This window comes from Ciconia boyciana, chromosome 4 (assembly GCF_034638445.1).
Source record: "Ciconia boyciana chromosome 4, ASM3463844v1, whole genome shotgun sequence".
Classification (NCBI taxonomy): domain Eukaryota; kingdom Metazoa; phylum Chordata; class Aves; order Ciconiiformes; family Ciconiidae; genus Ciconia; species Ciconia boyciana.
In genome coordinates this window covers 92,085,131-92,100,601 of record NC_132937.1, presented here as the reverse complement: position 1 = coordinate 92,100,601, position 15,471 = coordinate 92,085,131, and the positions used below count along the sequence as shown (strand labels likewise).

At 45.0% G+C, this 15,471-nt stretch overlaps 1 protein-coding gene across 3 annotated transcripts in view; it reads left to right on the top strand.

Moving 5' to 3' along the window:
• ECPAS (Ecm29 proteasome adaptor and scaffold) overlaps positions 1–15,267 on the top strand; it is a 65,768-nt gene extending 50,501 nt beyond the window's left edge. For all 3 annotated transcript variants that reach the window (XM_072860606.1, XM_072860605.1, XM_072860604.1), the window contains exons 35-49: positions 1,030–1,180; positions 2,106–2,171; positions 3,953–4,042; positions 4,554–4,620; positions 5,364–5,455; positions 5,556–5,622; positions 5,858–6,049; positions 7,033–7,241; positions 7,739–7,782; positions 8,356–8,548; positions 9,179–9,323; positions 9,951–10,056; positions 10,215–10,303; positions 11,509–11,580; positions 12,419–15,267. In XM_072860606.1, coding sequence (XP_072716707.1) covers positions 1,030–1,180; positions 2,106–2,171; positions 3,953–4,042; positions 4,554–4,620; positions 5,364–5,455; positions 5,556–5,622; positions 5,858–6,049; positions 7,033–7,241; positions 7,739–7,782; positions 8,356–8,548; positions 9,179–9,323; positions 9,951–10,056; positions 10,215–10,303; positions 11,509–11,580; positions 12,419–12,558 — 1,723 coding nt within the window. In that variant the 3' untranslated portion in view covers positions 12,559–15,267. The remainder of the gene's footprint in view (positions 1–1,029; positions 1,181–2,105; positions 2,172–3,952; positions 4,043–4,553; positions 4,621–5,363; positions 5,456–5,555; positions 5,623–5,857; positions 6,050–7,032; positions 7,242–7,738; positions 7,783–8,355; positions 8,549–9,178; positions 9,324–9,950; positions 10,057–10,214; positions 10,304–11,508; positions 11,581–12,418) is intronic.
• The last annotated feature ends 204 nt before the right edge of the window (positions 15,268–15,471 follow it).

Genomic DNA, 15,471 nt, shown 5'->3' with positions numbered 1-15,471 from the left:
CCCAAAACAGCTTTCCTGCTGAGTCCTTTTCTTACTGAGTTCAAACAGCAGCCCTGGGAACTCTACCTATCTTTTGGGAATATCTGGCCTCTCTGCAAATACCCGAATTCAGTTTCCAGCAGGAAGTTCTTTTCTCCCTGTACCACTGGCAAACTGATCTGCAAGCATTTGCTGCACTTGAGGCTGTCTTTCAAGACTGGCATATCTATTCTGCTTATAAACAAAAAATCCCACGGTAGTGCTTGAAACAGGCTGGTCTTATTTCATGACTGATTGTGAGTAATGAGAGTTCACGTCCCAGAGGCGGCTGCATTTGGTCACACTGTTCAGATACGTTTTATGTCATGTTATGGTTTGATGTCCCTTGATGTGTAGGGACTTCATATGCTTGTCACTTTGTAACCTTGTTTATTCCTTCATTTGCTTGAAGGACAGAAAAGCTGGAAAATTCAGACCTGGAGTGTAGCTGGTCTTTGCAAAAGTAATTTTCTTTGATTGAACATGATTATCCAGGAAGGTTAGAAAGCTCCTAACAAATTATAGTGAATATTTCTTGAATTTTTTCCTCCCTTTTGAAGATACAAAAACCTTTTGTCAAAATGCAGCCTGAGAGATGTGGTCAGTCTGATACTGAGAAGTGGGATTTGAACAGATCGTTGTAATTCGTTTTTCCTTGGGCAGAGATAATGTCTCTGGGGTGACTGCCCAGAGCTTCTTTAAAACATGAAGATGTGTTATTTATTCCTACATCTGTCTGTAGTACTGCCTGTTTGCCCATTCCCTTTGTGATTTGCTGGCCAAAGTAAGCAATCTCTGTGCAAAGCATAGCATCAGTTGAAAGCTCAGGGCTAGGGTATGTTTTTGCTTAAGCAGAAAAATACACAGATTTTTGTTTGCAGGGAGATTTATATTGGTGTATCTGACATTTGGATTGGCCTTTTTGTTGGTCCTGGATTAGAGTAGACCAAAGAGGTTTTTCAGCTAAGTCTGTGTGTTTCTCTGTTGACCTTCCCTTTGATCTTTTTCCAGCATTAACACTCTCGTGAAGATCAGTAAAAGTGCTGGGTCTATGCTGAAACCTCATGCACCAAAACTTATCCCAGCCCTGCTGGAATCCTTGAGTATGCTGGAGCCTCAAGTCCTCAATTATTTGAGTCTTTGTGCAACAGATCAGGAGAAAGTAAGTGCAATTATAATGGGAAAGTATCATTCCCATTGGGAATGGGAAGCTTCATTCAGTGAACAAAAAAATAGCAGATTTGGTTGAGAGGTGTTCAAAGATGCAAAGAGAAATAGCTAGTAAGTTACTAAAAAAAGTTTGGTCATTGGAATATGGCTGGACAAATGTGGGGGTTTTTTTGAAGGGTTGGGATTTTTTTAATTCACTAGACCATTACATATTTCAGAACAATCTTAGTAAGAACTGTTAAATGTCACTTCAGCTTCATGTAGAACTGTGAAACAGGTGAAGAGAGAGTCTGTAATAATTATCTGGAATGCACCTGTACTGTCAAACTTTGCTGCTGTTTTTTCGCAGGGGATTAACTGCAGGACTTCTCATAACATAAACTAGAAGGTGTGCCATAGCACTATGGGCTGGAGGTGGATGTTGTCAGCACTGTGTCCTTTAATGTCTCAAAGAACCATATTAATCAGTAGCAGTCGTCTGGGGAAATGACTGAAACCCACTGTTCAGAAGCGAATTTAGCTAATTTCATTGTGGGGAGGGAAAGGAGTCAAACTCTGCCCTTTGCAAATGAGAAAGGAGTGAACAAAAAGTCAGACTGGGATTTTTTTCTCTTTTTTTTCCTCCCTTTTTTCTTTCTTTTTTCCCTTCTTTTTTTTTTTTCTTCTTTTTTCTTCCTCTTTTTCATTTCCATGATGTCAGGAGTGCATGGTTTAGCTCCTGTACTCCAGCTAGAACATCCATCTGCCTTTGAAAGGGAGACATTCATAGTCTGTAGACATAATTACTTTCTGCCTGTATGGATCTGAAATGGATTTTGGTTTGAGTTTGTGAGGTAGTGAGTTATAGCTGATGTTGCCCTTTCCACTGTTTTCATGTTGAGTTTACACTTGGTTTTGGTTTTTTCCTTTTTTTTTAGACTGCAATGGATAGTGCCAGACTTAGTGCTGTCAAGTCATCTCCCATGATGGAAACCATTAACATGGTAAGTACTTGATTCAGAAGGGTTCAAGTGTAAGGTATGTTGTAGGAAAAGCGTAGGAATCAAAGTGGGAGCTTTACAGAATACCTTTTTGGAGTTCATTTTATTATCACATCTCCATGTGGATGTCTGTCCACCTTCTCTTTCATGTACTGACTTCTCTCATCCTGTTGTCACAGCTTGCTCCTCAGATCAGTTGTAAATAACCTTGGCTCCATTTGGAGTCAAACGGATTGTTTCTCCACCTGAAGGCCTGCCTGCTTTGATGAAGAGGGCATCTTTCAAGTGTTTTTCTTTCGATGGGGGCTCAGCTGGTTCTGGATTATGCTAGCTGCCATTTCTCTTCATCTCTGGCCCACAGTTCCACAATCAGCTTCTCACCTGGGCCTCCAACTGATGATAGTCATTGTTTTTAAGGCACAAATGCTGTCCAGCCCTTGCCTCATGGTGCCTTAGATATCCCTGCCTGGGCCTTGCCAGTGCTTTGATGGTGGAGATGTTTAGAGAAAATGCTGATATCGCTGAAAGCACTGTCAGCAGCTGGTGTTTGGCACCATAGTTTCCTGCTGCTGGAGGAGGAGTTGCTGATGCGCAGACACTGTGCTGTAGGGTCTGTCTTGGCGGAGCTCCCTGCCCTCTGTAAGAGCCTGTCCCTTCCCAAAGAAAAGACCCCTCTTTTCTGCTGAGGCACTGCATACAGCCAGGGGCATGCGAGCAGGCAGGGGGTGTGAGTGCTGAGCAAGTTTTAGGAGAAGCATAGGCACCAGAGCTATTCTTTTTTTCCTGCACTTAGGGAAAAGTAACAACAGCAAGCCCTCCTGTACATAACAGCATGTGGAGCTGCGTTTTGGTGTCAGGTGGAGCGCTCTCTATAAATAGTGTGTAAAGCAGCTGGGGATGAAAGGCTCCATGTAGAAGTGTACTCACTGCCACCCCGCAGGCTGCAGCAGCTGCTGCTGTCCCTCCTCCAGGCCATGCCTCTCCCCTGCCAGCCCTGGGAGGACAGTTGTGCTGCCCTGATCAATGCTTGGGATTTCTAGGGGAGGGGAGAGATAGTGTGGCTACCCTGGAGTAGCGTGAAGATGTCCTGGCTTATGAGCAACCTTCTCTCTATTCCTCTATATTCTGGGGCTGGCTGGGAGATTATATCCTTGGATGGGATATAATGGATTATTCCCTTCACCATACCTGTGCAGGGGGAGGAAGTGACAGCAGATCTGACTTCTGAAGCCCAGAGAGGTTTACCTTCAGTTAGTATGTGATCCTTGAGTTTGCTAGAGGATGGATGTCCCTTCTGCAGACAGTGTGCTACACAGAGTGCTGGAAGCATGAGGCTTTCTGTTTTGCCCAGTGGCATTTTAGGCACAGGAGTTTAGAAATGGTTTGCCTAGTTTGGTTATGTTATTGCTTCAGGGTTTCAGACAGTTGGGGGAATGCTGGGTTTTGTCCTAAGATATGCACACCTTTGCATCCCTTTTCCTCCCCAGAAGGAGTTCTTGCTAGCATGTTACTTTCAGCTTTCTAAACAGTTGGAGTGCAGAAGTACATCAGTTCCAGCCAATGATAATTTTAGCAGGGTCAGCTCAGCATAGAAATAGGGCAAGAGAATCTGTATGTGGTGGAGGCCACTTTGTGGTGCCTTTTTCCCACCATGCAGCAAATTCTTACGATTCAGCTGAAGACCAGCCTGCAGAACTGAGGCACGTCTCAGCTGGAAGTAGACCAGCTTAAGTCTGCTACCATTACCTTTCTTTTTTCTCCCCCCCGCCCTTGCCTTTCTCTAGAGCTTGCAGTATTTGGATGTGTCCGTCCTGGGTGAGCTGGTTCCTCGGCTGTGTGAACTGATCAAAAGTGGAGTAGGCCTTGGCACAAAGGTATGTCTGTGATTTTAATAGTTAATTTGGAAGTGGAGAAGGGAACACAGTGTAGTGTCAACATAAATACTGTTCTTTTGACTGTCTCTTTTAAAGTGACAGCTTGGGCTCATTCATACTGGAGTCATTTTACATCTGAGTCTCAATCCACCTACATTACTTCTGATTTTCTGAATGTGTGCTGCCTCAACCTGCCCTGGGCTACATGGCTGTTGTGCTCTGTGATGGCTGAGTGCAGAAGGTTGTCCTTGATAGCTGTAAATCTTCCAGGACCATCTATCCTGAGTGTGGGTCCTGGTAACTTTTTCACTTCCTAATTCAATTCTTGTCATTCATTTGTTACAAACTCTTTTTCTGCTTTTAACCTTCGCTCACGGCTTATCAGGGCAGAGGCTCGGTAGGCCTAGATCATGTCATACAAGTGCATATAGCACCGCAGCAAGTATTAACAGTAATAACCAGGGGCTAATATTGTTTTATCTTGCCTTTGTTTTCCCTTGCAATCTTCCAGGGAGGTTGTGCCAGTGTAATTGTGTCATTAACCACACAGTGTCCTCAGGACTTAACACCTTATTCAGGTAAGGTTTGTTTCTAGTGTCAGGTTTTAAAGGTGCTTTTCGTTGCTGGTCTGTGGGTAGTATTTCCTCCCTATTGGCCCTTGATTTTATCACAAGAATGATCTTTACGTGTGTATTTTCCTCGGAGAGCTGTTTGAAGTTGCCTTGTGCGTATGAGACTGGCATGCTGGGGGTAGGTCCTGGTGATGTTAAATATGTCACCAAGTTGGGAGAGGCAGAGGAAGGAGTTCAGGGAATTCACTAGCGCCCAGCAGCAACAGGCGGAAATATCTCTAGACTTTCTTGGAGCAGACTAACAATGCCCGTGTTAGTGCAGCACTCTCAATAAGCACTTGTTCCTTCAACTTGAGCTATGGGAGGACCATAAACAGGGAATTTGCTTCCTTGGGTCTTAGTCTTCTCTTTACAATTTATTGTGATTTGATAGTAGAAAGAAGGTCACCTTTCTGTCGCAAAATAGAAGTAAAGCTGAAAGCATGATAAGCTGGGGTGCTCACGTAGAGGAACATTATCAGTCAAGGTGTGCAGGCTGAGGCTGGCAAAACGCTAGCTTCTGCTGAGCCTTGCTGTGTTATGCTGTGTACTTGTTTAAACATAAGGACCAGCCAGACCTATAACCCTGCAAACATGCGACAAGGAAAAATGCATAAATTCAGACAATCTAATGAAATGCAGGCTATTGTAATTCTTGCCACAGCAATAAAAACATGATACTTCTGATAAAGTGAAGTCTCTTCCAACAGGCAAACTTATGAGTGCTTTACTTAGTGGCCTGACTGATCGCAACAGCGTGGTACAGAAGTCTTTTGCCTTTGCTATGGGGCATCTAGTCCGGGTGAGTTGGGGTTTGAGGTGGTTTTAGGTCTTATTTTGCTTTCTTGTTGTTGGGGTTTTTTTGAAGTGTTTGAGTGATTTGAGTCTCTTCCCTGTTACAGACTTCCCGGGACAGTAGCACTGAGAAGCTGCTGCACAAACTCAGCAGTTGGTACATGGAGAAGGAAGGTATGTTGCTTTTGGGGTGTTGAGTTACAGAATACAGTGCAGAAAAAGTTCCTGGTGATAGCAAAAGCTGGTAAAGAAACATTTCTATATTGTGATGCTTGGTTTCACTGGCTGAATAATTCCCATGCATCGTTACACAATACTGTGCATTCCTCTGCTTCCCAAGAGGCAGACCAAGCTGTTAAAGGAAAATCCTGCTTCCCAGTCATAATGTGTGATTGTTTTGCTCCTTCAGAGCCAGTTTACAGAACAGGCTGTGCTTTAACTGTGCATGCTATGGGACGCTACAGTCCAGACGTAGTGAAGAACCATGCCAAACATGTGCTGCCATTGGCTTTTCTGGGCATGCACGAGGTTCCCGATGACGAGAAAGGAGAGAAAGAGAATTCTACTCTGTGGACTGAAGTTTGGCAGGAAAATGTACCTGGTAAGTTGTGTTAAGAGTGGTAAAAGCTTTCTGGGAAGCATGGGGCAAGAAGTATCATGCTTTCTGGAAATCCATTTTGGAAATACAGAGTTCTCATGGTAAGAGATTTGGGAAGCTTGTTTCCATTTTCTTCCTTGCTAAAGATGTCCTGTATGAGTTTTGGCAGGTTAGCTTCTCTGTGGCTATTTAAAATAATTACAGAGGTGTTGATCACAGAGGTGAGGATACACAAACACAGTCAGGAGAAGTATTTTAATATTGTGAGGCACTGAATGCCACTGTAATATGGCCCTGATCATGGCGCAGATAGCTGGAAATCTTTGGAAATTTTGATGTGGAGCCTTGAGTGGGCTGCTGCACACTCTGAAGTTACAGGGGACTTTGGCCTGTGTCTCGGGTTGGAGATCTCTCTGGTGATGACTGTGGTTTTAACTTCAGTGAATGAATCTACGCTACAGAAGGGCTATTTTGCCATGCTTTCTGTCTGTAGAGGAAGACCTGGATGCATGGTGAAATGGTTTTGCTAGTTCCTTCTCTGACCTGTTTTCGGATCTGGTCCCTCAGTCACCAGATTACTTTTCTGGAGTTTGGGAAAGGAGCTGCAAAAAGGTTTTCCAGTGACCTGTTCTTGCGAGAGGAAAAAAAAAAGAAAAAAAAGTTATATTCCTTAGAAACAGGCTAACACAGTGTCTAGTGTCTGCCATATGGAAGGACTGAGATGAGCTCTTTGCCTAGATAAATGCTAAAGATTTTCTTTGGAAGCACCGAGAAAACAGAACCCATCTTCAGTCAACCTGGGGGGAATTCTTCACCCCTTTGCCTGAAGTAGGCCTTGCTGATATGTTTCATGGCCAAAAAAAAAAAAACAGTCTGCAATCTGTAACTGCTTTTTTTCTTTTTTTGTTCTTTTTTTTTAAATAAGATCAGATTTCTGTTTTGGTTTTTTGTGGCAAAATTACAGTTTCCCTCTGTTTGATGCGCAGGTACTCAGGGCGGCATCAGACTGTATATGCAGGAGTTGATAACCATTACCCAGAAGGCTCTGCAGTCCCAGTCCTGGAAGATGAAAGCCCAGGGAGCAGCTGCCATGGCATCAATTGCCAAACAGACAGGCTCCCTTGTACCGCCGCATCTGGGAATAGTCCTCTCCGCGCTGCTGCAAGGCCTGCCAGGGAGAACCTGGACTGGGAAGGTAAAAAAGGAACTGGCACCTCGCGGATCGCTGTGAGCACTAGCACGCAGCCCTCGAGCCGGGAAACGCGATGTTCTGTGCTGCAGAGCAGCATGTGTAGGCACTCTGGCTTAGGGAGTCTGCCTTTTGCCCTGCATTTAGCAGATACAAAAATGACAGGGAAGATAAGTAGGTGGAGTTCAGATAGCTTCAAGAGTTGGGTTCCCACTTAGTCTACTTCCACTGCACCATATTCTAGCCTTGAGGTGTACTAGCTTGTGCTCAGAGGCGCTGCAAGGCCCCTTTCCACTGCCAGTTCAGTGCAGACGGAAAGCCAAGTCCTCTGCAGCCTCTACAGCAGGAGTGGCAGGAGCCAGACGTTGCTTCTCTAGGCTGGTGTCACAGGTGTATTTCCCCACTACCTCTTGCAGCAGAGTACAAAGGTTTCCCCTGTGTGACAGGACTGTGCCATTTGACTGTGTAGCACTTCTCAGTGGTATCTGTTTTACTCATTGCAGGAGGAGCTGTTAAAGGCCATTGCCAGTGTCATCTCTGCATGCAAGTAAGTGTCTCGAAAGAGGTGGTACCCTCAGGATCTGGGATCCAAAAAGGAGGTTGTTGCACAGTGTTGTTACCTGTCTGATGCTAAGGAGACTCTAGAAAGTTTTGAAGACCATCCTAATCTCCCATCAGCATGTGAGGAGTCTCTCTCCACTCGCTTGTCAATGTGTGGGTCACTGGTGAGAGCTGGGAGGGAGAAGTGATGCTTCACAGGGACCTGCAGAGGTAAATGTTTGATTTAAGGCAAGGAAGAGGATGTTGAGAGGCCAGAATTGCTAAGAATAAAGAAGAGACTAAGGGAAAGGATGGAGACCTTAAAGGGGAGGAGAGAGGAAGAGGTAGAAGAAGAGAGAGGGGGGGGAAGTATTGGAAGCATATGAGGAAAGACAGGAAAGAAAATCAGGGAGAACAGCAGGGTAAGAGCAAAGAAGAGCACCAGAGTGTAACTTCAGTTACAACTGTTGGTAGGCAACCCTGTGCCTGGACACAGGAATTGCTTCCTATCTGTGGGAAGGGTGGTGTTTGGGAAGGGATTCATGTGGGTCTGATCGTTTCTGTGTGCCTTGTGTTTCAGTGCAGAGCTGCAGAAGTCAGTGCCTGGCCAGCCCACCATCAATGATATTGTCCAGGCTGTCCTGAAAGAATGTCGGAAAGAGAACCTAAAGTATAAGATGGTGGCACTGCGCTGTGCGGCTGGAGTGCTTCAGGCAACAAAGGAGGACCGGTTCCAGGAGCTGGCAGATATCATCTTTCCCATGATAAAGAAGGTGACAGTTCAGCTTCTTGAGTTTTCCCTCTTTCAAAAGAAAACACCTAAGTGGTGACAGTCCAGCTGATGCTGTTTTGTACACACCAGGCTTCTGCCCAGAAGGCTGCTGATGTGAGGAATACCCCACACTCAGCCAGATCCTTGGTGGGGCTGAATACCAGACTGTGGGTGAGCCCTGGGAGGGGTTAAACCTGTGCTGCCCAAATTCTGAATTAGTCCAACTGTTCTCTAGGCATAGTCCTTCCTGTGGTGTCCAGCACTGCCCCAATACAGCATTAAAAGTTAATTCCTAGCTGTTCTACAGGCAGCAAGAGACTCCTAGGAAGCTGTGTAGAGTGCTTCTGTTTAGTACCTGCAGTGCTATGCAGCTCTGCAAGTGGGACTCGTATAGCACAGGGAAGTGTTTGGATGCAAGGCCACGGAGCCTGCTGTGCACTTCTGCGGGCTGCCGATAGCGCCAGAGCTACTGGTGGCCAAGGGGGCCTGCACTCCATCTGTATGGAGGCAGCGGCTGGGTACAAGGACTGGTGTGCGCAGACTGCAAGGGAAGACTGAATTGTACTGAAGTGCGTGGCTAGCCTGCCCTCGTCCTTCTGTCGATCATACCTTCCCCCCATGGCCTCCGCAGAACTCTCTTGAGAGCATGGGCACGGGTTTACCAAAGCATGACGAAGAGGATGAGGACATGAGGGAGAAAGAGGTGCAGATGGAGTCCCTGATCTGTGCCTTCGAGACCCTGGGCAAAGCCTGGCCGAGGAGCCCGGAGACACAGCGTAAGTCAGCTAATGATGTGCAGAGCAAACTTTCTCAGCTCAAACTGTTTCCGCTTAAAAGAGGGAGGAGGGAGGGACCTGGAGATCATGTGGGGAGTGGGGAGGCTTTTGAGGAGGTGCAGGATCTCGCTGCCTGCAGCTCGCAAGATCTTCAGTGAGAAAGCTGCGCCAACAGCTTTCCCACAGAGTAGCCCATCCTTGGGGAAATTCCTTTACTGTTGTCTTCACTTCACTTCACCAAACTGTTCTGAGTTTGTGGAGACACGCAGGATGCCTGAGGTGGCTTGCCTAATCAAAAGCAGCCTAGTTCTGCTGCTCACATTTACATTTGCATCAAAGCTGGTACGAGGTAGAGGAACTGGATATATCTGAAAAAAAACAGGTTGCTTTTATTAGCATGGCAGAATGTGTGATGCAGCTGTTTATCTTCCAGTGTTTGTTAATGAGAGTGTTGATGCAGTGAAGATTTTCAGGGTCACTTGTTACAGGATGTTGGCTTGGTCATACGCAGTGACTGGCTTGATGTCACTTGGAGAGGAGCACAAGGAACACCTGGGAGAGAAAGCAGGAAGTGTGTCCTTCTGCCTTTCCCCGTGGTAACACAATGACATCCTTATTCTTCTGTAGGTTGCTATCGCCAAGAGTTTTGCAAGTTAATGTGTGACCGTCTGAAACTCAGCACATGGAAAGTGCAGCTTGGAGTGCTACAAGCCATGAATGCCTACTTTCAAGGGTAATTCTCCTTTCTGCAATCCACTTCGATGATATTTTTTTTTCTTTGTTGCTTCAAACTGTTTAATGAAATTGAGGATGACACTGAATTCTCGGAGGAAGTCGAGCAGACTTCTGTCCCAGTGATGCAGGGTGTCTGACTGTTTTTGCATTTGCCAGGCTAATGCTGTTTGATGAGGAGCACTCAGACCCTGTGGCTTTGACAGAAATACTGTTGGAAAGCTGTTCATCTATCACCCATTCTTTAGGTAAATAGACTTCTCCCGGTTTGTGGTCAGTGATCAATTGCTTGTTAATACATTCCTCCTCTGGGGGTTGGCTGGTAGAGGAAGTGCAGAATAAGCATAAGCTGTCAGAGATAACAGTTTGTCCTTCCTTGCACTGCGCTGTGATAATTCTGATGTTGCAGTAGCTGTTCAAGACAGTACTATGCAGGGTGCTGTGCACAGAGAATTAAATTCCTCTGGTGCAAGAGAGCTTTGAAAGGGGAGGGAGAGGCAGACAGCAGACTCTGTGCAACCTCTCCAGAGTGCAAATCGGAAATGTAATAATTTTCTCCATGCAGAAGATGGACCCCACCTATCAAGCTATTACTGATTTAATGAAACACAAGTTTTTCTCCACCGTTCAGACTTCTTCAATACATATGCATTGGAGAGACACAAAATGTTCTCAGACAGCCAGTGCATGAAGCTCCAAGGCTTTGAGGCAGTCTGTGCTCTCCCTGAGCAGTGCGCCCATGGGGATATAAGTGCTACCTATATAAAGTTGACAGTCATGGGGCTGTTTATTACTTTGGTAGTGTTCCCACTTGTCCTGTGACTGTAACAGTGCCCCAGGTCTCCTCATACCTGCATGTGGCTCTTGTTGCTGGTATGCCTAAAGGCAGCACCTACTTTAGAGCTAGCTACCAACCCAGAGACCCCTTTGGGGAAAGTTTCTTTTCACTATCAGTCCTCCTGGAATGAGACTTTAACAAGATTTTTGCTCAGGAGACCACATAACTTTTTCTGACAAGCTTGTGCTTGATGGCATAGGGTTTATGTACCCTCACTTAAAGCTACTTGTTAAAATTTGGAGGGTTTATAGCCATTACAACTCACCAGAACAGTCTGTTACACACAGAAATCGTCTGTGGTCACATTGCAGCTATGCCAGCATTGTTCCCTTTCAACATGTGTCAGGAATAGTAGCAAGTGGTAATAGCAGAGGCGTGGTAATAGCAGAGGCGATGCACAAGGTTTAGTCGACTTGTCAACCTCTAGTTGGTCACTTTCTGCCATTCAAATGTGTCTAATTGGGGAGCACTGCAGACTGCCAGCACAGATGAGCTCAGTGAGCTGTGCTAACAGAAGTGATCTGGAGACCAGCGGTGACTGCTCTTTGTACAGTTAGTGTGCCTTTGGTTCTCAATGTGGTTATGGGATTTTTTGTTTGTTTTTAAATCCCTTAGAAAACAAAAGCTACACGTCCATAAGAACAGAAGCTTTGTCTGTGATACAACTGCTGCTCACCAAACTGCAAGGTGAGACTTTTTGCTTGCCACCTGGGAGAGCCACTGTTTGGTATCGAAGGCATCTGGCTGTGTGGCCTGGAACCCTGGAGAGGATGGCATTACCTTCTGCTTGCAGCACTGGGTGATTTCGGGGCGGTTGGGACTTGGAGTTCTGTGCTTGGTGACTTGGGAAACTCGGAGAGGGCTTGAAGTAACTGTGGGTGAAGTCAAGGTCTAAAGTACTGTCGGGTACTGCTTGGGTGAGGAAGATGTCCTGCAAGGAGGGTCCCAGGGAGAGCGTGCAGGACTGAGTGTGTAGTCAGATTCTGCATTATGTACAAGCTCCATAGAGGGGAGAGCTCCGGTTTGTGCAGAAGAGTAATTTTTACCCTCTCAGTGCCAAGTTTGGTTCCTCATTGTTAATTTAGGATTTAAGCCTTGCAGAGTTTACTTCGGAGAATGAGTCTCCTTAGGTCTCAAGGTCATACGTGTCTGCATTTGTTCTGTAGCAAATGCTTCCTTTGGATTTCTGTTGGGCACTTCATGTTTCCTTTATTTAGCAAGAGTCTTCTTACATTACATGAAGCAGTTGTGAAGTGGGAAACATTTGGTTCTTCAGGCCCTTGTTTTCACGTCACAGGCTTAGACAATCAAGCCTAGTCTAAACAGGCATGACTCCCTGTGCAGCAGGTAGCACATGCACCTGAGTGTCCAGTTGAATTTGCCTCCACCGGGAAGAGCAGTACGGATTGCGTGTAAAATGTTGAAGCCGTCACTCTTTCAGCCTGTCTGGGCATGGAGATGGCCTGTTGGGTTTTTTGGCATTCTGGTATTCATGTCCAGTGTCTGTCTGTCTTTATCTACACAGAAGCTCAACAGTGGGAAAGCCTGACACTAGAAAGCAGAGAGCACCTCATTCGTTCGTTGTCTACGATGGCGTCAGATAGCAGACCCGAGCTACAAGAGAAGGCATTTATATTGAAGAAAACACTTGAAAATCTTGACTAAGTTGTAAAACACAAACTACGAAGTGCCATGTAAAACAAAAACAAAAAAGTGCAGTGGTCTGAAAACCAAGTGGGAAAATTAAGATTACTCTGTAGCATGCATCATTCCTGGCCAAAATAAAAAATGCCTTAAATTCTTTTCCCCATTAATGTTATTTTTACTCTTTTAAGCTGATGGCTAGTTGTTTTATCAGTGAATACCTCTAATGATCTGCCCTAGAATGTTTATAAGTTTGCAACATCAAAAATGTTGAGGGCAAGATGCTTTTTTTTTCTTTAAATCGGCAAAAGAATGTTACTCAGATCCCCCTTGTCCTTCAAAGGAATCGTTGAAAAACCACTAGCACAGGAAGTGAAAATCAGCGTATTTGATTTTCACTTATGTCGCTTGTGGAGATCTGTTACCTGGTGTCTAAACAGTAAATCTTCGGGACTCTGCAGCAGAGCTAGTGTTTGTCATCTATAAAGAATGAAATGCTTCCCCTAATGAAGCCTGTGTTAAACTCCTGTGGCTTCCCAGGGGCAGGGTTTCATCTGACACCCGCCTCTGCTTCTGCTTGCTCTTTCCTTGCAGCCTGTTGTCTGAGAGTTATGAAAGGCAGAGTACTGTTAACTTCGCTCCTTCCTCCTTCTCTGACCTCAACACGGATTGACCGAGACTATGCCTTCCCCAGCTAGCAACCTCGGCCTCCCAAACTTTAAATGAGAACTTTTTTCCTCAAAGGATGCACAAGAGAGCACTTTACTGAGCTGTGTGGGACAAAGTTGGGCCTAGTTGGTGCCCAGGTGGAACACTGCTCTTCTCAAAATTGTTTTGCATGGACACTCCTCAGCTGCAGGAAAAAAAATAGGAAAACAATCTTTTCTAGATATGTTTTTGAAGAGTGTTCGAAGTTTGCAATGACACGTTTTTTTAATAGTGGTAATGTTTTATTCCCTTCCTGTTCGTAACCCTGTTCTTGCTTTGGAAACCTGTAATGATTTAGACTTGTCAATATTTGTAAGAAACTGAATCATCTGTCATTTCTCAGCAGCCCAAGTCATGCTGGTTTCTAGCAAATACTTTTTAATTTGCACTTAAGAAGAAAGACTATATCTGCATTAACGTGGAGTAAAATTGCTATATGATGATGTGGCCATGCTGCCTGTCTCCTTTTTTTGCCCTCCTCCGATAAGAGACAAACCTGACCACTATAGCAACAGACTTTTAATAGTGTAGAGTTAGCACTGCACCATAATCTGACCAGTATGTGTACAGCTTTTTGGGGATAAATGCTTTGCTGACGGTGAAATAAAATCATTAGTGTGGGCAATATCATGTCCATGGCTTTCAGCGTAGGAAGGCTTGTTTCTTTTCTTACAGTCTGCAGCTCCTTTCAGATGTGATCTGTTAGGGAGAGGATTGCTCAGATAACGTCACGGTTCCTCCATGCCCATTTGTTCAGAATCAGGTATGCAGTACCTACTTTTCCCTCAGGTGCCATTTCCCATGCAGTGTTTTCTGGTACTGTAACAATCTCGTTGTCTGACTTGCTCTCCACGGGAAGGGAGGAATGCGATTTGTGCACACCTGGTAAGAAAATGTCAGCAAGAAATGGGCAGAGCTGTCCCACTGTGGCTCTCGTGTAGCAGAAACCTCAGCGAGCACTATTGCATTGTACACTAGAACTGGTCAGTGGGCAACTCCTTGGTGCTGGGAGCTGGTGCTATAACGTTTTGATTTACACCGTGTTGCAGGGAGCTGCTCTTTGTTTACGTGTAGTTTGAACTATTGAGCACAGTGTACATTTTAAAATTTTACTGGGCAAATCACTTTGCAGTATCTTTAAAAACTTGCTTACTATGACATGTAGTGTCTTGAGTGCTCATTTCTTTTGTATTAGATGAGTATTACCAGTGATGCTTTGCTGTAGCAGTTCATTGTCTGACTTGGGTTTTTTTCGTATTGGTGAGTGACAGTAACAGAAAAGCAAGAGCCTCCACATCTCTGGTAATCTGAGTTTTCACTGTGGACTGGAGTATTCAGAGGCAATGCCTAATATGGTCAAATGACCGTTAAGTAGAATAACTGTAATCGTTGTCAATAGCAACCTGAATTTCTCTATTGGGGATTTACACTAGAGGGAAGAGCGTATTCTAGGAACTCTACAGAGAGCTGGGTTAACAACTCTGGCCAAGAGTGTTAGGAAGGTTAGAGATGGTATAACACTTTCTGAATCACAAAGCAATATGTCTTTCTCGTGATTACAGAACGGATTCAGAGCTCCTCTCTAAAGCACGTGCCTATACACAAAACCTACCTGTACAAAAGTTAATTCAGTCAGAGGTTTGATTTCTACCCCCCTCGCATTTGTAAACTTGACAGGATTAAAAAAAATAAATAAATAGATGTGGCCTTCCTAGAGTTTTTCCTCTAAAAGTGATTGCACTATGTAAAACACACTGTACTTTGCCCAGTGCGGGCATTTCTTGTGCTGCTGCAATGCTTTGTATACCTGAGTGCAGTGTGCAGACTTGACTCTAGCACTCACATTCTGACCTACAAGCTGTCGCTTAAATGGATGTATATTGAGAAAAGTTTTCTAATGTTGCAAGATCTCCATCAAATTCACTGCAATCTGTACTGTCGAAGTATGTGAATGGTCTGACTGAAAGAAAACCCTCCTGCTTACCAAAAAGGTAAATTTAAATAAAAGCTGCATGACCTGTTCTTCGAAGTGACTGGTAGTGTTTTTTCCTCCCCCTGCGAGTGTTTTACAGCATTCTTGTGTTGCACATTCAAAGCGCAGCTTTGTGTTCTGCTCTGCGCTGACCTGCCTGCCCTCTGGCCGCAGAGGCCCTGGTTGCGGCCTCAGCTGCTCAGACTGAAGGTGGCTGTGCGACAAATGACAGCATCCAGTTAGGAGGAACTGCG